Source organism: Cebidichthys violaceus, unplaced genomic scaffold (genome assembly GCF_023349555.1).
Source record: "Cebidichthys violaceus isolate CVI_PGR_0920_01 unplaced genomic scaffold, fCebVio1.0.p SCAF_61, whole genome shotgun sequence".
NCBI classification, from domain to species: domain Eukaryota; kingdom Metazoa; phylum Chordata; class Actinopteri; order Perciformes; family Stichaeidae; genus Cebidichthys; species Cebidichthys violaceus.
The window spans coordinates 1,219,450-1,246,987 of record NW_027176828.1 but is presented as its reverse complement, the minus strand read 5'-3'; the positions used below and the strand labels follow the sequence as shown (position 1 = coordinate 1,246,987).

Here is a 27,538-nt window from a genome sequence, read left to right as displayed (position 1 = left end):
AATTCAGCTGTTTACCTGTTGATCATTGAGGATACAATGAGTTGTAAAGTCATCAGTGAACAGCTGTGCAGTGTTTCAGCATCTGACATGCCTCCTAACTCATGGATGTGTTACTCAAACTGGACTTCCTGGATTGTGCTCCATCGGGACCGTTAGCAACATTCCTGCGCTGACACGAAACCCAACGCAGAGCTATTATTGGTCCCAGGGTCAAAGGGAACATTTAAAAACAAGTTTGCTCCTGTTTCTGACCAATAAATCATTCTGCGAGGCCTTTATTTACTGTAGAGCACAACTTCTCACCAAAGTGACAAAATCCATATATTGGACTAATACAGTTGGGAACCATTTTGAGAAATTGGCCTTTGGTTGCCATCAGACACAACAGTTTTTTAACATATACAAAAAAAAAGAAGGCATTCAGGACAATGTGCACCTGAAAATACATACATTTTAAGTATTAAGTTTTACTCTTGTTATGTCTTAATATGTCTTCACTAGGATGTATAATGATGTTCATGCACAGTTTGATACTAGAGGCCTGTTTTCACTTTCATCTACTGGAAGAGGAAGTGTTTTTTGTGTTCCTATCAGAGGATTCTGTGACTTCACAACTCGTTTGGAAGCTAATCATGGTTCGATATGCCACTTCCCAAAGTCATGAGGAAACTTGCACCGACAGTGGGCTTCGTAGTGTAGTAGGAGACTATTTTCAGTTTTCTGTCTCACGAACTTCTGACAGAACTGATATTTAATCAATAATCAACGCAGTTTACGTAAACCATGGGAGGATTATGAGCACATTGGCCCTCAGTGCACAGACATGCAAAAGGCCCCACTACCAGGAGCAAGACACATAGACTTTATAGTTGTTTAGCATCTCTTTGTAGTCTTTTTGTGTCTCTTTGTTGTCATTTTGAGTCTCTTCCTGGTAGCTTCATGTCTTTTTGAATGACATTTTGTAGATGAAGTTCCGGGGGGGGGGGGGGGGGGGGGGGGCTGTTTTGTCCATTGGGTTTCTAGGAGTTGCTCTGCGATCACTAAAAGTTCAAGAAGTTGAATATGAGTGTTGTTCAAGACTACAACATGTCTTCTGTTCATGGTGAATAACAAGACGGGCCACTAGAAACAAGGCTCCTTCACCACAGTGTAATGAGGACGCGGGGATTTGCCTTTCCCTTGTGAAAGTATTTGCTAATCATGGCAGCAGATGTTTGCCTTGTTCTGGGGGGCAGGATGCATTCCTTCCATTTCTATTTATGATGGGTACAGTCCAGTTGCAGCCTCAGCTAATGGGCTTCTGCAGCATGTCTTCATTTCTTTTTCATTTTGACGTCCTTTTTATGACTACCACAGAAGACTAATAAAGCCTTGGGAGCTACATAAAACCAATATAAATTTTGACGTTGAGTGAGCAAACAAGCTTGTTCCCTGTAGCCTGATGACGCTGGTGAAGTTCTCCAATTCTCAAATTGCTCCTACAAACAAGTGCTGCCTGATAGATCCTTCTTATTCTATTATCAAACGGATGCAATGCAATGTCCTGCTGTTTGAGTAACATTTGATTAAAACTACAGTGACCAGTTGTTTTAGGAAACTACTGGAAAAGTCCAAAATTATGATTCGTTTTTTGAAAGATGCATGTCTTCACGAGGAACCAAAGGGCCACAGCAAAGTGTGGAAAGTCGGGACGGACTAATTCGTTGTTGGTTTTAGTCTTTTCATGGGATTGTAACTAAAATACAGAATATTGCCAGACTTATTCCATCTTTAGTGCTGCCTCTTGTGTATTGAGCCTTGCAGTAAATACCAGTTGCACATACAAAAAGTAAATAAATACAAGCATCCGTCCACTCTGTCTTGTCCTGCTAACAACGCCAAACATGTTCAACTTCAATCACATCCGTCTACCTGTAATACGTTATGTTTTAATCACCCTCACCTGTAAAAAGTGAACTGAAGGAGAAACCACTGCTGATGGAGGCAGTGTCAGTAAACAGTGATGTACACAACTTTCAGACGTGAGAATGGCTCTTAAATAAAGCGAGGAGGGCGGCTCACTCTACCTAATATCACACGCTAACACAACACTCTAAAGAACAATTAGCCGCCGGAACCACAGCAAGTTAAACACTGGGCCACAATGTTTTCTTTGGAACTCGGAGGAAGGAGCTGAGCTGGACGGTCAGGTTTAAAGGATATTTAAAGCTGGATTAAGTTAATTATGTGGGCATGCGAAAGCGGGTGTGGAGAGCGAGCAGGGTTTTTTTTTCCGTGAGGACGAGTGAAGGGTGTTTTCGATGAGTCTTTATTGACAGTGCAGTCATATAATGATATTCAGCTTCGTCCGAGACGAGGACGAGTGTCTTGTGTTTCAGTCTGAGCAGAGAGAGAGAGAGAGATGAGGAGGCAACAAATCCTCTGACACCCTTAATTAAGCGCTCAGAGGGCAGGGAAGCCACCACCAGATGTTTAGTTGTTAACTGAAGGACCTGAACCCCGCTGGTGCCTATTAGTGGAGAAAGAAAACTTCTCTGGACTTCAGCAGAATGGATCACTCAGACAGTCCTGGGACCAAGCGGCGGTGAGCAGTTTAAAGGATTTTTGTTTTGGAACATTTTGATGCATCTAACTGACTATTTATCTGAACAACACCCCTGTAGGATATATTGTCAGTTAAATTAAATACTTAGGTTGTATTTATTCCTGTTCTTGGAATCGGATGGTGGAGGAAGAGTAACGCTGAGGGGGAAAAAAATGATCTCAGATTAATATTCAAAGAAAGAAAATATCAGACTTTTTGAAATGGGAAAATGTTATGAATGAGATCAAACACGTTTTAATGATATGATAGGAAAGAATAAACTGTTATTGAACAATTACGTAAAAAATACTTAAAGTAAAGTATTTTTCATTACAGTCATACAAAAGTCGTAGCCACACGATCATGGTTTATGGCACAAAAGATATTAGTTTGAATTGTATTTATTTTTTGTAATAGTTAACTTAATTTAAAGAGTATTTAAAGTATGTTTTTTAAAGGGAATACTTGAAGGGATTTTAATGCAATGCATTTTTTCTTTTATTAATTTTTGGGAATACTTACTGCAACCGTTCATAACAGAATCAGTTTTCAGAATCAGAGATACATACATATATACATACATACATACATACATATATATATACTTACAATACATGCATACATACATACATACACAAACATGCATACATACATACATACATATATATATATATACATACATACATACACACATACATACATACATACATACATATATATACATACAATACATGCATACATACATACATACACAAACATGCATGCATACATACATACATATATATATATATATATATATATATATACATACATACATACACACATATATACATACAATACATGCATACATACATACATACACAAACATGCATACATACATACATATATATATATATATATATATATATATATATACATACATACATACATACATACATACAAACACACACACATACATACATACATACATACATACATACATACATACATACATACATCTAGCTCAACAAAAAGAACAAAGTGATTTGTCTTGTATGGGGATGTAATTTTGTAGGCAGTTAGGGGGTCAAATAATTCCAGATGTTCATATTGAAGTTGTAGTGTTAAACAATAGCATCGATAGCCAACGTAAATGAATGCTGATATTGTTAGGCTTTATTAATCAAATAGCAAAGTCTAACAGGATAGTGTTAACATATTATGATTTGTAATTTATATATTTTCAAACTCAAAATTGCTTCAAGAGTAAAAAAATATAAAATCCATTTGTGAAAAACTTTGACAACAGCAGAGTAATGTCACATGACTCCTGCGACAGGGCTGGACCACTTGTAGGTTGTTTTCGTACCGAAGAGGAAGGAGAGAATACTGGTGAAAGCGACAAGTTCTCCAGTGGTTCTTGCATTGTTTCGTTTCAGTGCACTGTGTAGTTGTAGGTATCTCGTAGCAGAGAGACGGTTGAAAATAAGATTTGCAGACTAAAAGTCATCTTCCTTCTTCTGTGAGCAGGAAGGCTCTCAGGTTTGGCCTGAAAGGGAAGAAGAAGAAGAAGAAAGTCAACACAGACCTGGTCCTGGCAAACAAGGGAGCTGTGGGTAAGGCCTGGAAAACAAACACACACACACACACACACACACACACACACACACACACACACACACACACACACACACACACACACACACACACACTTGGTTGTATTGACAGTGTACAATAGAGTAATATTTCCTGTAATATCTCTGTGGCTTAGACTAACCCTTGTCAAACAGTCACATGTTAAAAACTGGTGTAATAGCAATCATGGGTCATTTAGGTTTTATAGGACCACACGGAACGTCATTCATCACAGGATGTAATCGTCCCGAGTTCTCATAAACGCCTATGAATTTATTGTAAGATGGTCATCTCCTTCTGCAGTTTGTAGACGTTTTTTAGGATCTTTCTCAAGAACAAATTTAGGAAAAAACGTAGGAAGATATTGGCGAATGAGGCCCATTGTTTGCCAAGATAAATTGTTAAAATGCATAGACTGACCACTCACTGACCTTTCCCACTAATAGGAAGCTCAAAGTACATGTAGTTAGACAGGAACTTTACTTTTATGGCTGCAAGTTGTGCAAAAATAATGTCTGTTTTTAGACCAGTTAACTGGGTACAGCTTGTGCAATTTTGGACAAAAGCTGTGTGCCCAAAAATCAGCTTTTTCCAAATTGCATCCCTGTCTCCCATAAAATTACGTTCCCATACTACAAAAACGCACCCTCTGTTATAACCGCCTATAAACTCAAAATGTATTTGTGATGTATTTTGTGATACATTTCCCCAAATAGTTTTGTTTGCCTAAACCTAGCAAACTAGTTTTGTAGAATTTTTTCCAACTGTTTCAATCTGCGACCGTAATCTGGGAGAAAATATGGTTCCCTCGAAGTGTGATTGAGAGAGTAGTTTAGTTGTATGGGGATGTCATTTTGTAGGAATTTGGAAAAAGCAAATTTTGGAGTCAGTGTTTGAGGTTAGAGTTAGTCTCGAGGAAATGACTGTAAGTCAATGTAATATCCACAAAATGTACCTAATGAAACGTGTGTGTGTGTGTGTGTGTGTGTGCTTAATGTGTGTGTGCAGACAGTGAGGTGGAGGTGCCTTCTGAAGAGTCTTCCCTGCTGGAGGGAGAAAACACTGAGGACCAACCAGAAACCTCTGCAGTCAGAACCAGAATAATACCAAACAATAAAAGGTATGAAATACTGTATTATATACAGTATTTTGGGGAGCAGATACTGGGTGTATTTAAGAAGCAAAACCGATGTAGTTGTAAATCTCTCCCAAAGTATTATGCGTTAGTGCCTCTATTACAGTTGCCTACATACAGTAAATGTAAATTAATATCTACCAGCACATCAGAATGTACTGCCAGACTGCCAGCCCTGTGTTTCTGTATGACTCCATTAATAATCACATTGAGACGCTGACCTGCAGTGAAAACGTCCACAGGGCCAAACTGAAGACTTGCATCCAGCAGAGTGAAGGGAAACCCCAGACCTTCCAGGTGACGGCATACAGCACACACAGTTATGGACTATATTTGGGTTACATATTATTATTTCAAATGTAAGATTAAACTCTGTGGCGTAGCGACAGCTCATCATGAGAGAAATATGTAGAAATAATAAGAGAAAGCAGGAATAATTCGTCACAACACAAGTGACCATTTTAATGCATAAAGACAGAAAAAGACAAAACATGTATGATGCACAAAGTTGATGAAAGTCATTGAAATATGCAGAAAAATATGCCCATAAAAATGCTCAAGAAATGATGTGTTAATCGAGTGAGCCGTATGTATATACTGTATATATATATATATATATATATATATATATGTATATATGTAAAGCATGAAGTCTTTTTTGTGTTGGCCTTATTGGGAATAACTGCTCATCTGTGCAGTGGTATGTAACGCTCTGTCTGGCCTGTAGATTGCCATTAACATCACGGAGGCCAGGCAGCTGGTGGGAGAAAACATCGACCCGAGTGTGGTGATTGAGATCGGCGATGAAAAGAAGCAGACTTCGGTCAAAGAAGGGACCAATGCTCCCTTTTACAATGAGGTAAGAATAAGTCCTTTTGGGGATTTTACTTATCTGAGAGACCCTTAAGTCAATCATCTGTGTCCAATTGTCCGTCTTCTCTTCTTCCCGCCAGTATTTCGTGTTTGACTTCTTTGCCTACAAAGAGTTATTTTTCGACAAAGTCATCAAGCTGACGGTAAGTAAAAAAAAAAAAAAAAAAGCCGCTGAAATAAGCTAAGTTCAGATGTCATGTTTAATATTGTAAATGATCAAATCAGAATGCCTTCACGTTTGGACTCAGTTAGCCACAACGAATTGCTCTTTTCGAATTGCTCTCAGTTTCGAGCTTTAGCTCCGTCTCTTCTGTGCATCTCACTCTTTCCAGGTGATGCACTCCAAAATGCTGAGGAGTTTCTGCATTGGCTCCTTTAAGCTGGACGTGTGGACGGTCTACAGACAGCCAGGTAGCTCGTTCGCCCCCCTTTCTGACGCGTCTCTCGGTCTCTTTCCCGGCCCACAGGTCAACCCACTGTCTCTTTCTCGCTCCCTCAGGTCACCAGTTCACCAATAAGTGGGCAATGCTGACCAATCCCAGTGACATCAGCACCGGGGTCAAAGGTTATGTCAAGTGTGACATCAGCGTCTCGGCAAAGGGAGATGCCATCAAGCCAGGACCAAAAGCGAGTGATTCCGAGGAGCAGATAGACAAGTATAAAACCTTTCCTCCTGCTTTATTAGACTAATCAGGTGCTCTTGGAACGATATAGGAGAGGTCTGCAATAATAGCGGCGAGGTAGAATCTTTCTCAATCAGTTTGGGCGGGGTTGTAATACATTTGTTTGTTGCCGTGCCGTCCTTTTCCTCAGGAACCTGCTGATACCAGAAGGTTTTCCCTCCGAGCGTCCCTGGGCTCGTTTCTCTGTGAAGGTGTATCGAGCTGAAGGCCTTCCGCGGAACAACTCCAGCATCATGGCCAATGTCACCAAGGCCTTCATAGGAGACAACACGGCACTCATTGACCCATACGTAGTGGTGGGCTTCTTCAAAAGAGTGGTGGGTTGTATGTCCACTACGGACATTTTAATATATGCTTATTTAAGTTTCTGAACAGTTGTCCAATTCTTCGAATTAATGTAATTATTAATTAAATAAGTTCAATTCACTCATGCAACATCAATGTTTACCAAACTGTATAATATCAAAAATTTAATAATGTGAATTAAACAATTAGTTTTTACTTATATTTTGTGTATTTACTGTTTATTTATTTATCATATTTTCTTACTTTATTTAAGAAATGTGCATTACAGGTCCATTACTTCTGTCGTACCTTTCACAATAAAAGTCCGAAACATACACACTTTACACTGTAACCTGAAACCTTCTCTTGAAAAACTGTCGCAAATTTGCATCGCTGTCGGTATGAATATTTTGAGATGCGCAATTTTTGTGTTTATTCGTCACGTCCACTGTGTGTAAAACCTTTAACATTTAGGATTAATACATGATTATTTAATCTTTTCCTCAAAGTTCTAGACCAAAAGTAATATCACTGCTGCATTGTCCTAACGAAAGGAACTGTTTCCAACCATCTATTTGCTCGGTCCACTTTCAGTCAGTCATGGTTAGCTTTTATTTCCATGATTGAAATAGTGTCTAAGTCATCTAATCGTCTCCCCCTCTCCTCTCAGGGTCGCACATCCACTCAGAAGTCCACGGCAGAGCCGGTGTGGAACGAGCAGATCGTCTTCACAGAGATGTTTCCCCCTCTGTGTCAGAGACTGAAGATCCAGGTCTGAACGTTTGTCATGTGTGGAGGTGGAGGGACTGACGATCGGCAAATCTACTCTTACATTTAATGAACACACAAGCATGGACATCGCAGCGAGTTGACTTGTCTCCCCTCCACAGGTCTGGGATGAGGGAAGCATGACCGACGTCGCCATCGGAACCCATTACATTGACTTGAAGCGCATCTCCAATGAACAGGATGGCGACAGAGGTGAGGGTGCAGAGATGAAGTCATGTAGAAAGATGGGAAACTTTAGGGGAGTGAGACATATTTACAGGGGACTGAGGAAGGAAACTAGGACAGACGAGAATTATAGGAGGGAGGAATCATTGGTTGGATGACGGTGGCTATTTGTTTGTCTTTCTCCAGGGTTTTTACCAACGTTTGGTCCTGCGTGGATCAACCTGTACGGCTCCGTGAGGAACGGTTCGATAGGTGACGACACGGTGGAGCTTAATGAGGGCATCGGAGAGGGCGTGTCCTACAGGTCAATGTTAAACAAATTAAATTATGGGAAAAATTGATGATTAACGCAGAACGTATCAACGATAACTTACCTCCAAATTGTTGCCGGTGTCAGGGGTCGCATCTACATGGAGCTGGCCGTGGAGATCATGTCAGGAGGGGCGGGTTCCGAGTCCAAACTCAGCAAAATGATGAAGCCGTTGAAGGACGCCAAAGCAGGAAAAGGCGGAGGGAAGGACGGCAAGACTCCTGCAGGAGGAGGAGGAGGAGGAGGAGCGGCAGCAGGAGGAGCAGCCGCCGAGGATGACAAAGGAAAAGCTGTGGCTGCAGAGGTCCTGCCTGTGGAAGCTCCTCCTGTGGTGAGAAGCCTTTTTGGTTTTAATAACATCTGCAATATTCCCCAACATAGAAGCTTGATGCAGTGTGCAAATGTGTTCCTTGTCCAGCCGAATGCGGACAACAAGGAGAGCTTTCTGCTCTTCGGGGCGTTATTCGAAGCCACCATGATTGACAGGAAGATCGGAGACAAGCCAATCAGCTTCGAGTTCTCCATGGGTGAGTGGCCAAATCCACTGCTCCTCGTCTCTACTCTTTTTGCTTTCAATAGAAATACTGTATGTCACGCATCAAAATAAATGTAATAGTCACGTAACAAATACTGAGGGGTTCAGAATTTAATTTATTTAATTTATTATGTGTTGATACGTTTTTCTGAGTAGTTTGAGTTGTTATTGTCTTGAACTTTAAAGAGATTAAAGTGTTTTTGTTATTTTGTCCACTCTCTATTTATCACTGAAGTCAAGAATAAAATCCCAGGAGAGTAGTAGTAGAGTTTACTACCTCAAGCAAGTAAAAGTAAAAAAGTATTAAATAAAGATATGTGAAATGTAAAAGTATTTTATTTTGCAGTAAAACCAATTTTAGAGTAAAGTGTCTTTTATTTTTATGTCATTGGAGTAGATTAGATATGATTAATGATTAATTAATGTGTATACCACCTTGATTTTGCAGCTGGGTTCATTTTAATTTATCTATACATATTTTATATGTATACATTACTTTATACTGCTTTGTAGCTTGTGAATACTTATTGATATAATGATATTCAAACATATTTGTTAATTATATTTCTTATCTGAATCTGTAAAGTAGCTGAAGTCAAATCAAATAATAATCAAATATCAAATAATTGGAGTGTACAAAAAGTAAGTACAAGTACCTCAAGTACTGTACTTAAGTACTTGAGTGAATGTACTGCTGCATAAAGAAACGCTCCTCCCCTCTCTGATTCCTCCCTCAGGTAACTACGGTAACGTCTTGGAGCCTCCAGAGAAACCCGCCCCTGTCCCCAGTCCTGCCGTCAGGAGGAGACGAGCGCTGGAAGTCCCGGACAGCGGTGACATGACTGGCCCCCCTTCTCTCAGCACCTCCCCTACCACCCCGTCCTCCCCTATCACCCCCTCCACCCCGCTCCTCCCCAGAGAGCCTCAGGAAACGACCTCGGCCCCTAAGTCCACCACGCCTCCGCAGAAGCCGCTCATCGTCGAAGGAAACAAGTTGAGTCGCTTCGATGTCCCGTGCAAATGATGCACACCGTCTCAGACGCTGCTGAGGGAACGAGCCTCATTGTATAATTGCAGTGATTGGTTATTAGTCTTCGCTCATATCCAACCTCAGTCGGACTCACCTCGGCAAAGGTGGAGCCAAGAAATGACCAAACCAGCAAAAGTGCAAACAAACATACTACTGCATGGTGTCAATCAAAGGGCCTTAAAGCCCTAGCATAAAGGGGCCACTGTTTCTAGTGACTGTGAAAGTACATTCATGACATTGGAAGCAGCATTTTGACCCAAAAGAAAGCTTTTCACCATATGCTCAATAAGCACTGAAGCCATTCCATCCATCGATGCTCTCTTTAAAGCCACACGACTCCATTGAGCCACCACTGATCGATATGGGTAGAAAATGACTGTTTTTGTCAAAGGAGTCTGGTGACTGAGGAGAGCATAGATAAAGGGCTGTCTGAGGACAACGTAGAGCAGAGAAAATCTCTAAATATATCTAACATTTACATTCAAATTCTTTGTCAAACATATTTCTTTTTTTTAATTGAGAAAGGTTTCATAATATTGCTCATTGAATTATTATTTTTTTGCTTAATGAATTTATCGAGCATTTAACAATTGGGACTAGATGATTGATGCCTGAAAGTAAGTCTTGATATTCAATAATATTGATTCTACTAGTTATAACAACTCTTTTACATTTAGTTATTACAAGTAGGAGAAGGGGAAAGAAGGGGATTTGCTCCTCTTCCTCATCTCTTAGGTAGATGGTCAGTGATGTAATCATTGAGCCTTTTTGAGTTCCTGTGAAGAGGAGCGTTTTCTAACTTAACTTTCTAACAATACATTGCTCTTCCCTATTCATGTTGTTTGCCCGTATGTGTGTGTGTGTGTGTGTGTGTGTGTGTGTGTGTGTGCGCATCCAGGCACTACATGTATCTTCCCCTGGAGAAGGAGAAGCCGTGCATCAATGTGCTGAGTCACTGGGAGAACAGAACCTACCGACTCTACAACTCTAACATACTGGAAAACATAGCTGTGCTGTTTGTATGTACACACTCGTACTGGATCTGCGTGTTCAGGAATTCATAGTGTTACAGTGACCACAGAAAAACCTACTTCATGGCCGTGTTTCACAGCCATCGCAGTAAAAGCAATTGTCTTTTAGGAGGAGGGTGTCGCCGGTGCAGCCGAGCTACACAAGAAGTCAGATCCAGGGGCGGAGCGTATGCTCAAAACCATCCTCAAAGAATTCTGTATGGACGCCAGGTATTCAGACAATCTAAGAAAATAGAATTGGCTTAATGTCAGTTATCAACTGGGGAAGTTTCATGGTCATATCTATTATTTATTGTTGTCTTCTCAATATCTGTACTTTTACAATTCATATCTTTAAAGGCCGTTTTTTTTCTCTAAATGAGTTCAGACTCATTCAAAGCTACGATTTCAGAAAACTTGTCGTGCGAAAGAACAGCGCTGACAGCCGAAACTGTTCTGTGTTCCTGCAGGAGTTTCATAGCAATAGCGGAGGCCAAGTTGAAGGCAGAGATAAAGTCGAGCTACCTGACGCAGCTGGACAGGAAACGCCTCACCCTGTGTAAACAGGAACTGGTGGGAAAATCTGACATACACAGAAACAAACACACACACACAAACTGACAACACCTCCTTAAATAGTAACTGCTACGTCTTTCCCACGAGGCCTTAGGTGAAGACTCATCAAATGTATTTATTTCCAGTTTCACAGCGCAGTGGATTTATGGGTTTGTTATTAATTAGCACTGCCAACGTAATTTTTTTTAGTTGCAAATGTTCTATATGAAAGACTTAACGTGGGTGATTTTCCCAGTATCAACAGTTCATATAAAATGTGTGTGTGTGTGTGTGTGTGTGTGTGTGTGTGTGTGTGTGTGTGTGTGTGTGTTACAGGAGAGTATGATAGGAGAGGCCGAGTCCGTGGTAAAGAGCAAGAGAAAAGCTGGTGGTGTGAAAGAAATGCTGCAGCATGCAACAAAACTCAAGCAGAAACTACGCTTCCTTGTGGAGGAGGTACGGAACTCACCCTGTGTGTGTGTGTGTGTGTGTGTGTGTGTGTGTGTGTTTCATGTACGTCCTGACAATCTGTGTGTGAGACGTCGCTGTTTTTTTTCCCGTTATTTACCTTTTTACATCCAAACCTTTGTCACACACACACGTGCAGCCCCAGCACACGGTGCCCGACGTGTTCGTGTGGTTGTTGAGCAACAACAAGCGCGTTGCGTACGCTCGCCTCCGTGCCAGAGACCTGCTGTACGCCAGCAGCCAGGAGGCCCGAGGAATCCACTGTGGCAAGATCATGACGCTGTTCCTAAAGGTGAACACACGCACACAAACATTACCTAAAGTCAAGGTGACGGTTGGTAAGCACGCATTCCAAGAAGAGGCTAGAACAATGTCGGGGACACATTGTCACAATAAACATGCAAATATAGCGCAGGCAAAACGGCAAGTGGGCAAAGCTTGTACCAAATAGACTGTGGATCTGGTGCCGCCAATTTTGAATGTTGCGTTAAAGGGGACATATCATGAAAAACAAGTTTTTGTGGACGGGGGGGATGGCTTAAAGAGACAGGCACTAAAACGAAGCATTTTTAAGACATATACAGGTATATTCAGAAAGACGGAATGAGAAAAATAATGTGTCTTTTGACCATTGAAGCATTTGTAAACACCTTCTAGTAGAAACGTTAAAAAATGCAAGTATGAACCTGAAAATGATTGCGATATGTCCCCTTTTAATTGCAACCGACAAATCCTCCTTTGAAGTGTTTCTTAATGTCAGACGGCTGGCAGAGATAAACTCATTATGTGCTTGTATGTGCGCAGCCTCCGGGGAAGCGTGATGCAGACATATCAGTCCAAGCGAAGGTGGACGTTTATCTGTGGTATGGAACCTGTTCCGACTCCATCTACATGATGGACGACTTACCCGCTGGGTTCAGTTTGGCCACAGGGGGCACTGTCGCCAGCTGCCCTCCAAAAGCCCTGCTCTGTGCGGGTGAGATACAGGACCAACCATTACACTTTACTTATTTTGGGGCATTTTGTCTTTAACCTTCACACATTGTAAAACGGGCAACACTTACTGTTTTTCGGAGGTCAATGTCAACAACCGCTACCAAACTTCATTCTGTCTTTAGTATTTGCTTCTGGCATTTAAATAAGACAATTACTATGGTGAGAGGAAAAATAAGATTTCGATAAACCGATGCTTTAAAGTCAGGCTAAACTACATTATAAGTATCTGCGTTGGTCTGCGTCTCCAGAGCAGCATACGTTCCAGCTGAGGTGCCACATGTATCAGGCTCGCGGTCTCATCGCCGCGGACAACTCCGGCCTGTCGGACCCTTTTGCCCGAGTCACCTGTCTGTCACACAGCCAAACCACCAAAGTAAGTGTTTTGTTACATGTTCCCAGAATGTCAGTGTGGTCAGATCGTGCTTATAGTTTTGCAAGCTGTGTACCAAACAATTAAAGGTCCAGTGTGCAGGCGGGGGGGGGGGGGGGGGGGGGGGGGGCGGATCTTTTAACTAAGAATCGTTGTGTTTTCGTTAGCTTAGAATGAGCCCTTCATATCTACGTAGGGAGCAGGTCCTCGTTTCTACAGAAGCCCAGAAAGGCCAAACCAAACACTGACTCTAGTGAGGCTCTTTAGTTTGAAAGGGAGGAGGGAGCGGAGGGTTGTTCAGTTGGTCGCAATCGTCAACCCCACCGCTAGATGCCACTAAATCCTGCACACTGGTCCTCTGATTGATGGAATGGAAACTATTCTGCAGATCAATAGATAATGAAATAAGACGTGATGTGATTTGACTTTGTTCGTCAGCTGGTGACAAACTTCATGTTTGAGATGAGACTTCATTAATAGTGAAGCGATGCTCTTGTTAGCAGTAAATTCTCTGTTTTATAAGTGCTTTGTCGTGTTGTACACTTATAATCTACTGCTTCTTACCGTGTTTATGTTATGTGTGTGTGTGTGTGTGTGTGTGTGTGTGTGTGTGTTGCCGTCAGGTTATCAATCAGACTCTCAGTCCGACATGGAATCAGAGTTTGCTGATGAGCCGCCTGCTGCTGACTGGAGATCTGCAGCACATCCAACAGGAGCCGCTGCGCATTCTCGTCGAGGTGTACGACGACGACGCGCTGGTAACGCTGCGCAGATGGATTGATTGACAAATGAATGGAGCAACGGTTTCCTATTCTAGATATTCTGCTGCTTAACAGATCTGTGTGACCGCAGGGTAAGTCGGAGTATCTGGGAGCCACAGTGGCGGTGCCCGAGGTCCGCTTGGCCTCCGACCCCTACGCTCCTCCGACTCTGCAGTACAGCCCGGTGCACTGCGGCAGCCAGCCGGGGGGAGACCTGCTGGCCGCGTTTGAACTGCTGCAGGTCAGTCGACAAGACACGTTTTGGTTTCCCCTCGCGATGACGCAGCATGGAACCGTAATGAGGAATGTAGAGTGACGAACGAGTATCACTGTGATGCATCTGTAGATCAAAGAGTCTGGAGAGAGGGGTCTGCCGGCGTTGGAGAAAGAGGAAGAAGGCTTCTACACGGTTCCTGAAAACATCAGACCGGTTCTCAGCACCTACAGGCTGGAGGTTTGGCTTTTTTTTATTACTGTTATTTCTTTCAACGTAGCCAACAAATAACACTTCTGTTCTCATAATCCAACCCAGCCACTTTGCTTGTGTGTGTTCTGTCCACCAGGTGTTATTCTGGGGTATGAGGGAGCTGAAGAAGGTTCAGCTGCTGTCTGTTGATCGCCCACAGGTACACACACACACACACACACACACACACACACACACACACACACACACACAGACAAACACAAAAAAAAACAAGTCACATCGCAATCTCCAATCCCCGTCTCTCCTTTGACCCTAATTTGTTTGACAAACACAGGGATCATCAGAGACAAGACTTCATGCTTTTGGAGTTACCTCGTGGTACAACGTCTTTGTATCTTTGTCTACCTGTGTGTTGTGTCGTGTCTTTACGAAGCCGGATGTGTGCTCCTTTCTTACTAAAACATAGTGTCAATTAGGCATTGGACAAAACAAAAAATTTTGCAATTTTTTTGCTATCCACAATAAAATCCTATGTTTTGACCCATCGCAGTCCGGAATAATATCCTATATTATATGTCAAGTCAAGATCATTTTATTTATATAGACCACACAAGAGTCTTAACAACAGGTACCTTCTATCCTGTCACCTTTGATTTGGTTTCAGTAAATATTGGAAGAAAGCTCAGGAAGGATCCATCATGGAAACAGGATCCTAGCATCCAGTAAATGTACTCATCAGAAGGAAGGATCTGAGGAATGTAAAAACCCCTTCTCTCTTTCTCTAGGTCTTCATAGAGTGTGCGGGAGTAACGCTGCGTTCCTCCGTCATTCAGAAGTACAAGTCCAACCCAAACTTCACCACGCTGGTTGATGCCATAGAGCTGGTAAGACCAATACAGATATATACAGACCTCAGTGATCACCTTGTGTCTGAATGGGAGCTGAATGGGATCCCTGAGTCCTCGGACTGAGTCTGACTGAATCCATACATTTATTGGATAATGTATGGAATTTTTTTGATCTACCGCGCCGTCCTTTAGGAGTTACCAGAGAACGAACACCTCCACCCTCCTCTCAGCATCACCGTTGTCGACTGGCGGGCCTTCGGTCGCAGCACGTTGGTTGGAAACCACATTATCAACAACCTCAAGGCCTTCAAATACATTCCACCTCCAGCCCTGCCTGCTCCCATACAGATACACGAACCGCCCAAGGCCGCAGAGACGCCTGGACCTTCCCAGCCCCCAGAGCCACAAAGCACTGACGGTAATACGTCAATATTTTCTGCAATTGTCCTAAATCCAATAGTAAAAATCTCATTACTTTGTCGATGGAACCAGTGCGACGCTAACTTCTGGGTTGGCCTACAAAAGCACGTCATCCCTGCAGCACTCTATGTAGAACACAATTAGGATCGATTAATCCTCCAGTCCTGTATGTAGGCCCCACTGATCGTGTCCCACAGGGAGACTGATCTTTGTCTTTCGTCCAATAGGACTGTACCAGTCTGCTGGAGACACCAGTTTGTCTACACCACTAACAAATGAAGATTTCCTCATCACTGTGGAGGATGAAGCCCCTCCTCCACCTCCACCTCCACCTCCAGCTCCAGCCCCTCCCACACCTAAGGAAGAACCCAAGAAGAAAAGGGTTACTGCATATTTAACAAAAAAAAAGAATCAGGTTCTTATGGATGCCATATATCAGTGTCTAACTATTCTTTGCATGTCCTTTCTAAATCCAGGACAAATCTGTGGCAAAGAGCACTCGTGGTCGTTCCACGAAGCGGAAGAAGCGGACCATCGCCGACGAATCAGCAGAGTGCGTCATCGACTGGTGGTCGAAATACTACGCATCGGTGGAGAAACAGGTAGCTCTGACTCTTCAGTTTGTGCTGCAAAAGATCTGAAACTTGTTTTTTACAAAATGAAACTGTGAACCTGTTTGTGTTCCAGGCCAAACAGGACGACTCTCCGTTCCCCGAGGTCTTTGATAAAGGTACGAACTCCTCTCATGTGACACTACACACGTTCTCTGTGAACAAAAGGATATAGTAATACAAAAATAATCATCTGATGAGGAAATACCGTTTGCAACTATTTGATGCTTCATCAATTGATGGCAGAAACATTACAATTAGTAAATGACTAAAGCTGTTTTATTATTGTTAGGCTATTTCAGTGTGAATGGAGATCTTTGCACACGTTACTTTTACCACTAACACTATCACAGTCTAATATAAATATGAAAGTAAAGTGGTGTTAGGGAGGGTTATCCCATTGCTTTCCCCCTTACACACACACACATTGTTGTGCATTGCAGCTTTGCCGTATCAGGGCTTGCTCAGCGATGGAATAGACTCCTTAGGTAAGGACAACGACATGCAGCTTAAACAGTTGTCATTAAAGCTAGAGTGCAGGACTTTGACATGTTGCTGGGGGAGACAAAAGTTACACTCTAGCTTTAAGGGACTTAGAGCACGTTCAGGCCTTGTTTAGCCTGATAATTCTATAATTCCCTCGGAGGAACTCTTCTGCTTGGTAACTTGTTCACTGACAACTGGAAGGTCTGGGGACTGACTGCGTCTTGCTGGTTTCTGTGGTACGACCGTGTAGATAAATCTGTTAGGCTGCCCTGCAGCTACCGCTGTTACCCTCCAGGTGCATTCACATTGTGGTGGTGGCCACTGTAATCTGGGGGATCAGTGTGGTGTTCTTTAATGTTCCGGTGGGCAGCGTGTCAAAAATGTTTCTGACAAATCCTCCAGGAAGCACAGGCAGAATTAAGCGGAAACAATTGATACAATAACAAAGAAAAACTCTCATTATTTTGTGTGTTTCTTCTGGTGGAGACGAGGGCAACTTGGTTTAAATCACAGACGTCACTCGTAGGTTTCCAAATGGCAGTTTGGAGCATGGAGTTTCAGAAGTTATTCTCTGCTGTTTGACCACTTTGTCATCACGATGCAAAAAAAAACCTAAAATGCTTTGGCTTTCTCTTCACATCCATGCCACAGTGCTTTGTGTCAGTATTTATCATCCTTTATCTGTTCCATCAGTCGGCAGCGTCTCGGATGGAGACAAGAAGAAGAAACTGAAAGGAAAAGGAACGGCAACCCCGGATCCAAAACTCGGTCTGCCTGCCAAATTAGCCACACTCAAGGTACCCTGTGCACTAACACTGCAGGTTCAGTAAGACCACAGCAGACCCTCTGACTCCAAAATTCCAGCTTGCATTGATGGACCACAGAAAACACACAGATTAAGTTCCATAAAGCTGCAAAACTTGAAATGCAGAGCACTTATATCGCAGCAAACAACTATTTGCAATGTAGATAGATATAGTGGAGTAATGTACCGGAGCAGAGAATAAAGTTACAATCTTTTTTTTTACATAGCCGGGCTAACTGCATGTGCCTTTTAGTGCATGTGAGTCCCAGTGTGTGTGTGTGTGTGTGTGTGTGTGTGTGTGTGTGCGCACCGCGCTCATACGGCAGCTATCGTAGTTGCGTGCCGACCCACGGCGTCGTTGCTGAAGCTCAGCCGTCGCCATGTTGAGAGCCGTGTGGAGGCAATCAATCGTAGACATGATCGGAGTTTTGAATGTATCACCTTTTAATGCTCCAAAAGGCATTGTGGGTAACGCAGTGCGTGTAGTCCGACTGTGCTGGATTGACAGCTTTCTCGCACGCCTATCAGTTGTGACAGTGTGTGTTATCATTGTCATTAGCTCACATCACATAAATCCCACTACAGCTCATATGCAAAAAGATATATTCTTAGAATTTATTTTGTTTTTGTTCTAACAAGTATAATTCACATGGAGAGATATAATGTCAGGATTATACAGTCTGAATTTCTGGTGCATTTGATACAAATATGAACAGATTGATTGTGTTGTTGTTGTAGTACAACAACGATGGAGTATGGGAGTCTCCATCCTGCAGACATTGACGCTGCGTTTCTCTCTGCAGCTGTACAACAAGGAGCTGGAGGCAGACTTCGGCCCCTTCGACGATTGGGTGAACACGTATGAGCTGTTCAGAGGGAAAGCCAACGAGGAGGAGAACGACGAGAGATTCGTTGGCAAATTCAAGGTGAGACGGAGAGGTTGATTTGTCCTCCATGGGGAGCCACTGACATATCTTCACCATTGACCTGATCCGCTCCGTGCATAATCTCCTCTGCAGGGGCGATTCTGCCTGTACAAGCTGAACGAGGACAAGGGAGAGGACTGGGACGAAGACACGGACACCGGGGACTTCAAAGTGAACAAAGGAATCCCTCCCAACGGACTGGTCCAAGTCCTCATCCGGGTTTACATCGTCTCTGTGCGTCCTCATCGCTAAGGCTCAGTTTGACTATGAATGTTCTTCAGCGTTTAGACTGAATGCACAGCTGTTGAGAGCACCTGAGCATAACTGTTCATACATAAAACACAACGTCAAATACATTTTAAAGTAACTGGGCTGAATTGAAAATGTCTGAAATGCAATAACAATTTGGTCAATTTCACAGTTGAAACATATAACCTGTTGCATCAAACATGATATTTACTTACAGGTCAGGATAAATGTAAAGGCTAAATAAAAACAGCAGGACTGTTAATGTTACGGAAGCCAAACAGGGACGATATGCAAATCCCAAACATTGGGTTCAAATACAGAGCCGCCTTACTCTTATGAGACTAAACTAATCCAGCGTGTTAACGTTCTCTCCTCCCCCTCCAGGCGTCTAACCTGCACCCAGCCGACCCGGACGGGAAGGCGGACCCGTACGTTGTTCTCCGGCTCGGCAAGAACGAAATCAAAGACAGAGACAACTACATCCCTAAACAGCTGAATCCTGTGTTTGGAAGGTGCGTGAAGCGGCCGACTGCGCCTGTGTTGTGAATCAGAGCACCGCTAGTTTCAAGTTGTTTTAAGCTCCTTTTTTTTTTTTGGATTCCTGATTCCAGATCTTTTGAGATGCAGGCGACGTTTCCCCAGGAGTCTCTGCTGTCGGTGGTGATCTACGACTACGACATGGTGGGAGGGGACGACCTGATAGGAGAGACTTGCATTGACCTGGAGAACCGATTCTACAGCCGACACAGAGCCACCTGTGGACTTCCGACTGAGTACAGCCTGTGAGTCTGGGCTTCCTGCAGCTCCCTACTGATTTATTCATGGTTGATAGACAAACTGAGAGCAGCTGTCCGATGCAGGTGTCATCGTGTTTATAGCAGTTTGCAACACGTCCCTAGAAAGGATTTTACAAAACTAAGAGATTAGAACAGTGAGATATAAAGCACACGTTAAAAACATTACTTTTAAAAGCTAGACATGAGCATGTCTGCCAAAGCTCCGTCATCTCTTGATGTATTTGCGGAAAGGCTGAGGAGTAAGTCCATTTAAAAACACAAGCTTTACATAGTGAGAACCAACACAGTCTGCAAAACTTTGAATCTTTGCAGATATTGATTGTAACGACACTTTGGGTTTACTTACAGACTGGTTGGACTTGGAACCAGGCAGCCAAACCATTTAGTAGAGGAACAAATCCCCCAAAAAAGCCTTTAGTTTTTGAGAGACCCCTACTCGAGGTAGAACAAAGCACAATTATGATCTTTCATAACTTGAATATGTCTGCAAACGCCAATACCTTTGGCCATCTTTGAAATGCTTATACTTAAATTTATAGGTGTAATTTGAATAGGAAAGAAAAAATCTAAAATGTATTTGTGTATATATATATATATATGTCTGTCATTATCAAGGTAAGGAGACCAATCACCAAAAAGTTCTTTATATGTACTGAAGACTGTTATTTTATCATAAAAATAATAACAGGACAGACTACTTGTCTTAATTAAAACAGATGCGGTTAGCCTTAATCATAGACTGAGAATCTAAAAACATCCCTAAATATGTTAAAGGTGAGTTCAATGAACTCACCTTTAACATATTCTCGCCTACTTCATATCTCATTTTGTTCATTGTCATCTGAACAAAGACGTTAAAGGGGGACAAACTTAAAACGTTGTCGTTTACATGATTGCCATGCGTCCTCTGCCCTTCTCCGTCTGTCTGTTAGTGACGGTTATAACGCCTGGAGAGACTGTCTGAAGCCGTCAGAGCTGCTGTCTAAGCTGTGCAAAGACAACGGTCTGGGCGAGCCTCAGTTCAGACCGGGACGCATCACTGTGGCTGACAAAGTGTTCGTTGGAAAGACGTGCTTCATGCAAGAAGGTAAAGACTGGACACTCTACATATTGGTGTTGCTCAATTTAACATTTATGAGGGTTAGGTTTTTTTTTGACATACTATACTATGACTTTTTTTACATACTATACTATGACTTTTTTACATACTATACTATGACTTTTTTACATATTATACTATGATTTTTTTTACATACTATACTATAACTTTTTTTACATACTATACTATGACTTTTTTACATACTATACTATAATTTGTTTTTTACATACTATACTATGACTTTTTTACATACTATACTATGACTTTTTTTTTACATACTATACTATGACTTTTTTACATACTATAATATGACTTTTTATGACATACTATACTATGACTTTTTATAACATACTATACTATGACTTTTAATAACATACTATACTATGACTTTTTGACATACTATACTATGACTTTTTATGACATACTATACTATGACTTTTTTGACATACTATACTATGACTTTTTATGACATACTATACTATGACTTTTTGACATACTATACTATGACTTTTTGTGACATACTATACTATGACTTTTTTTGACATACTATACTATGACTTTTTATGACATACTATACTATGACTTTTTGACATGCTATACTATGACTTTTTGTGACATACTACACTATGACTTTTTATGACATACTATACTATGACATATTATACTATGACTTTTTTTGACATGCTATACTATGACTTTTTTGACATACTATACTATGACTTTTTATGACATACTATACTATGACTTTTTATGACATGCTATACTACGACTTTTTTTGACATACTATACCGTGACTTATTTTGACATAGTATACTATTAATTTTTTTGACATGCTATACTACGACTTTTTTTGACATACTATACTATGACTTTTTTTGACATGCTATACTATGACTTTTTTTGACATACTATACTATAACTTTTTTTGACATGTTATACTATGACTTTTTTTGACATGCTATACTATGACTTTTTATACATACTATACTATGACTTTTTTTGACATGTTATACTATGACTTTTTTTGACATGCTATACTATGACTTTTTTTGACATGCTATACTATGACTTTTTTTACATGCTATACCATGACTTTTTATACATAGTATACTATGACTTTTTTTACATACTATGACTTTTTATGACATACTATACTATGACTTTTTGACATACTATACTATGACTTTTTGTGACATACTATACTATGACTTTTTTTGACATACTATACTATGACTTTTTATGACATACTATACTATGACTTTTTGACATGCTATACTATGACTTTTTTTGACATACTATACTATGACTTTTTATGACATACTATACTATGACTTTTTATGACATGCTATACTACGACTTTTTTTGACATACTATACCGTGACTTATTTTGACATAGTATACTATTAATTTTTTTGACATGCTATACTACGACTTTTTTTGACATACTATACTATGACTTTTTTTGACATGCTATACTATGACTTTTTTTGACATACTATACTATAACTTTTTTTGACATGTTATACTATGACTTTTTTTGACATGCTATACAATGACTTTTTTTGACATGTTATACTATGACTTTTTTTGACATGCTATACTATGACTTTTTATACATACTATACTATGACTTTTTTTGACATTCTATACTATAACTTTTTTTGACATGTTATACTATGACTTTTTTTGACATGCTATACTATGACTTTTTTTGACATGCTATACTATGACTTTTTTTACATGCTATACCATGACTTTTTATACATAGTATACTATGACTTTTTTTACATACTATGACTTTTTATGACATACTTTACTATGACTTTTTTTGACATGTTATACTATGACTTTTTTTGACATGCTATACTATGACTTTTTTTGACATACTATACTATAACTTTTTTTGACATGTTATACTATGACTTTTTTTGACATGCTATACTATGACTTTTTTGACATGCTATACTATGACTTTTTTTTTTACATACTATGACTTTTTTTTACATACTATACTATGACTTTTTGACATGCTATACCATGACTTTTTATGACATGCTATACTATGACTTTTTTTGACATACTATACTATGACTTTTTTGACATACTATACTATGACTTTTTATGACATACTATACTATGACTTTTTTTTACATACTATACTATGACTTTTTTACATACTGTACTATAATTTGTTTTTTACATACTGTACTATAATTTGTTTTTTACATACTATACTATGACTTTTTTTGACATACTATACTATGACTTTTTTACATACTATACTATGACTTTTTATGACATACTATACTATGACTTTTTGACATACTATACTATGACTTTTTGACATACTATACTATGACTTTTTGTGACATACTATACTATGACTTTTTTTGACATACTATACTATGACTTTTTATGACATACTATACTATGACTTTTTGACATGCTATACTATGACTTTTTGTGACATACTACACTATGACTTTTTATGACATACTATACTATGACATATTATACTATGACTTTTTTTGACATGCTATACTATGACTTTTTTGACATACTATACTATGACTTTTTATGACATACTATACTATGACTTTTTATGACATGCTATACTACGACTTTTTTTGACATACTATACCGTGACTTTTTTTGACATACTATACTATTAATTTTTTTGACATGCTATACTACGACTTTTTTTGACATACTATACTATGACTTTTTTTGACATGCTATACTATGACTTTTTTTGACATTCTATACTATGACTTTTTTTGACATGCTATACTATGACTTTTTTTGACATGCTATACTATGACTTTTTTTGACATGCTATACCATGACTTTTTATACATAGTATACCATGACTTTTTTACATACTATGACTTTTTATGACATACTATACTATGACTTTTTTTGACATGCTATACTATGACTTTTTTTGACATGCTATACCATGACTTTTTATACATAGTATACCATGACTTTTTTACATACTATGACTTTTTATGACATACTATACTATGACCTTTTTTGACATACTATACTATGACTTTTTTGACATGTTATACTATGACTTTTTTTGACATGCTATACTATGACTTTTTTTGACATACTATACTATAACTTTTTTTGACATGCTATACTATGACTTTTTTTGACATACTATACTATGACTTTTTTGACATGCTATACTATGACTTTTTTTGACATGTTATACTATGACTTTTTTTGACATGCTATACTATGACTTTTTTTGACATGTTATACTATGACTTTTTTTGACATGCTATACTATGACTTTTTTTGACATGCTATACTATGACTTTTTTTGACATGTTATACTATGATTTTTTTTTGACATGCTATACTATGACTTCTTTTGACATGTTATACTATGACTTCTTTTGACATACTATACTATGACTTTTTTGACATACTATACTATGACTTTTTTTGACATGCTATACTATGACTTTTTTTGACATGTTATACTATGACTTTTTTTGACATGCTATACTATGACTTTTTTTGACATGCTATACTATGACTTTTTTTGACATGTTATACTATGATTTTTTTTGACATGCTATACTATGACTTTTTTTGACATGCTATACTATGACTTTTTTTGACATGCTATACTATGACTTTTTTTACATACTATGACTTTTTTTTACATACTATACTATGACTTTTTGACATGCTATACCATGACTTTTTATGACATACTATACTATGATTTTTTTTGACATGCTATACTATGACTTTTTTTGACATGCTATACTATGACTTTTTTTGACATGCTATACTATGACTTTGTTTTACATACTATGACTTTTTTTTACATACTATACTATGACTTTTTGACATGCTATACCATGACTTTTTATGACATACTATACTATGACTTTTTTTGACATACTATACTATGACTTTTTTTGACATACTATACTATGACTTTTTTGACATGTTATACTATGACTTCTTTTGACATGTTATACTATGACTTCTTTTGACATGCTATACTATGACTTTTTCATGGCATTAATTATAATCTTGTGTGGACACGCCGCAGACGAGCCGATGGAGTCCTATGAGCACTTGGCCCTGAAGATCCTGCACCGCTGGGCGGAGATCCCAGCCGTGGGATGCAAGCTGGTACCAGAACACATTGAGACCAGAACTCTGTACCACAAGGCTCGGCCTGGCATGGACCAGGTATTTTTACACACTATCTAACAACACGGTTCTCTGAATGTATTCTGTGATAAAATCAAAACATTTTTACAAACTTTTCTTCAGACACCAAAAATGTATTTAGATTTTACTGATGTTGCTATAGTTGTTCAGTAGCGACATGTCTTTTTGTAGAAGTGTCTTTTCAGCACTAATTCATGACAGGAACCAGAATCTGATTTTCTCCTTGTGTGTGTGTGTGTGTGTGTGTGTGTGTGTGTGTGTGTGTGTGTGAAGGGTCAGGTCCAGATGTGGGTAGACATGTTCCCCATGGACTTACCTCACCCGGGACCTTCAGTGGACATTGCACCTCGTAAACCAAAAGGGTGATTGCTGTCTCTCTCAGTACCTCTCTGTTAAGTCTTAATAAAACAATATTTGTTTATGAAAAGGATGCTCACGCTCCAATATGACTTGTGTGTATTCAGATACGAGCTGCGTGTCATCATCTGGAACACAGAAGATGTGATTCTGGAGGACAGCAGCTTCCTGACCGGTCAACAGTCCAGTGATATCTACATCAAGGGGTAACTACAAGCATATCTCTGTCTGTTCCAAATGTAGACTCTCTTCTTGTACAAAAATCATTTGTTAGCCTACTTTCCATCCCTTTTAATGTGAGGAAAATGTCTCTGTAAACACTGCGACTGTCGATCTCTCTCTGTAGCTGGTTGAAAGGTTTAGAGGACGACCGACAGGAGACAGACGTCCACTACAACTCTCTCACCGGAGAGGGAAACTTCAACTGGCGCTTCGTGTTCCCCTTCAACTACCTACCTGCTGAGAAGGTGCTGACACGCAGACAGACAGACGCAGACTCGCACCTTCTGAACGCTGCAGAAAGACCTTCAGAACTATATCACATTGTCGACACAGCCATATTTTCTTCTCTCTCCAACAGGTGATAGTGGTGAGCAAGAAAGAGCATATTTTCTCTCTGGATAAATCAGAGCAGAAGCTTCCTGCTATCCTCAGTCTGCAGGTCTGGGACTTCGAGACGCTCTCCTCTGACGACTTCCTAGGTAGGTGGGACTGCTTCTCGATGTTACTCCATTTGTATATCGCACTCTGGTACCAGTGTGTTTTTGCGTGTGTGTTGCGCAGGGACGGTGGAGTTGGACCTCCACTGTTTCCCTCGAGGGTCAAAGACGGCAAAGTCATGCAAGATGGACATGTTGACGGACGGGACGGAGAGGATCTCCATCTTCCAGCAGAAGAGAGCGAGAGGCTGGTGGCCCTTCATTAAGTCTGGAGAGCTGACGGTGCGTACACAAGCACACACACACACACACTGACAAAACACTTGTTGAGCCTTTGATTGATCGGTGTGGGTGTGCTCTGAATCCATCAGGGCAAAGTGGAGGCGGAGTTTCATCTTGTGATAGCTGAGGAGGCCGAGAAAAATCCTGTCGGCAAAGCCCGCAAGGAGCCGGAGCCGCTGCCAAAGCCAAAGTAAGAGTCTGGCATTGCTCTCTCTGAACACAATCAAGAGTGTGTGTGTGTGTGTGTGTGTGTGTGTGTGTGTGTGTGTGTGTGCGTGTGCGTGTTCCTTTAAGAGGTAGGAGCTTATGAGGCACAGTGCGGGAAAATGTGACTTAAAAGATGTTCAAAACCAGAAATAAACACTAAAACTACTACGACTCTTCTGAAAAGATGTCCTTCTCGACATTCGAATAACTACCAATGCTGCTAAACCCACACCTGAATAAAAGTACTTCACTCTCCTCTCTTTGTACCCCAGTCGTCCAGACACCTCCTTCTCGTGGTTCGTCAACCCGTTCAAGTGTTTCTTCCACTTGATTTGGCGGAACTACAAGAAGTACATCATCATCGCCCTGCTGGTGCTCCTCACCGTGCTGTTCCTCGCTCTGCTGTTCTACACGCTGCCGGGAGCCATCACTCAGAAGATGGTCAACGGATGACCACGGAGAATCACGCCGTAGTTCTCAACATCTGTTCAAACGTTACGGATCGGATGGGACTGTTAGATGATGCGACTCTCCCTCCTTGAACACGTACAGGAGGGATGAAGATAACTCACTTTTGAAGGTTTCTGCATATATACACACGTTAAAACAATGTATATGTTTATAGTAGCATTAGTATATTAAATATAAGAGTCTGAACGTTGCGGTGTTTTTATTTGAATGCATGAGTTTACAGTCGGTCTCCTGATGTTAGATGTTATGTAACAGAGTAAAAGGGAGGCGGTGCTTGTCAGATTGACCTGATGAAGATCCACCGTGAATTGAAACATCGTCATCTATGCTCAATAAAGAAGTGATATAACTTTTAGCATGAAGGATCAAATGTTATTCTGTTGTGAATGGAAGTTCAATATAAAGTAAGATGTCTTTTTACATTTGAAGCCTTCGAATGTTCCTCCTCATGAGATATAAACGTGAATTTTGGAAAAGATTAGGTCTATTGCTTTGACAATAAACTTTACTTCTTTATAACACATA

At 40.3% G+C, this 27,538-nt stretch overlaps 1 protein-coding gene across 1 annotated transcript; it reads left to right on the top strand.

Annotated features, from left to right (window-relative positions):
- The first annotated feature begins 2,365 nt into the window (after nt 1–2,365).
- Nucleotides 2,366–27,538, top strand: fer1l6 (fer-1 like family member 6). Its single transcript, XM_068734170.1, has 46 exons — nt 2,366–2,584; nt 4,094–4,179; nt 5,207–5,318; nt 5,576–5,630; nt 6,061–6,192; nt 6,287–6,349; nt 6,539–6,617; nt 6,706–6,862; nt 7,020–7,206; nt 7,845–7,946; nt 8,065–8,155; nt 8,315–8,432; nt 8,526–8,769; nt 8,857–8,965; nt 9,711–9,966; nt 10,902–11,022; nt 11,144–11,244; nt 11,484–11,586; nt 11,905–12,024; nt 12,176–12,328; nt 12,841–13,012; nt 13,281–13,405; nt 14,026–14,160; nt 14,255–14,404; nt 14,510–14,617; nt 14,727–14,789; nt 15,376–15,474; nt 15,631–15,856; nt 16,086–16,240; nt 16,335–16,460; nt 16,546–16,588; nt 16,913–16,957; nt 17,649–17,752; nt 18,564–18,686; nt 18,780–18,920; nt 19,320–19,447; nt 19,547–19,717; nt 20,665–20,819; nt 24,913–25,055; nt 25,311–25,399; nt 25,502–25,600; nt 25,741–25,861; nt 25,975–26,095; nt 26,178–26,335; nt 26,425–26,525; nt 26,815–27,538. Exons 1-46 carry the CDS (start codon nt 2,550–2,552, stop codon nt 26,993–26,995), a joined length of 5,706 nt encoding a protein of 1,901 aa, XP_068590271.1. The 5' UTR covers nt 2,366–2,549; the 3' UTR covers nt 26,996–27,538.

Excerpts from the sequence above, each read along its gene's own strand:
- fer1l6 (XM_068734170.1), top strand. The coding sequence starts at position 2,550 with ATGGATCACTCAGACAGTCCTGGGACCAAGCGGCG. Across the intron at positions 14,405-14,509 it reads CCGCGTTTGAACTGCTGCAG|ATCAAAGAGTCTGGAGAGAG; the intron begins GTCAGTCGACAA and ends ATGCATCTGTAG. Across the intron at positions 16,589-16,912 it reads CCCCGAGGTCTTTGATAAAG|CTTTGCCGTATCAGGGCTTG; the intron begins GTACGAACTCCT and ends TGTGCATTGCAG.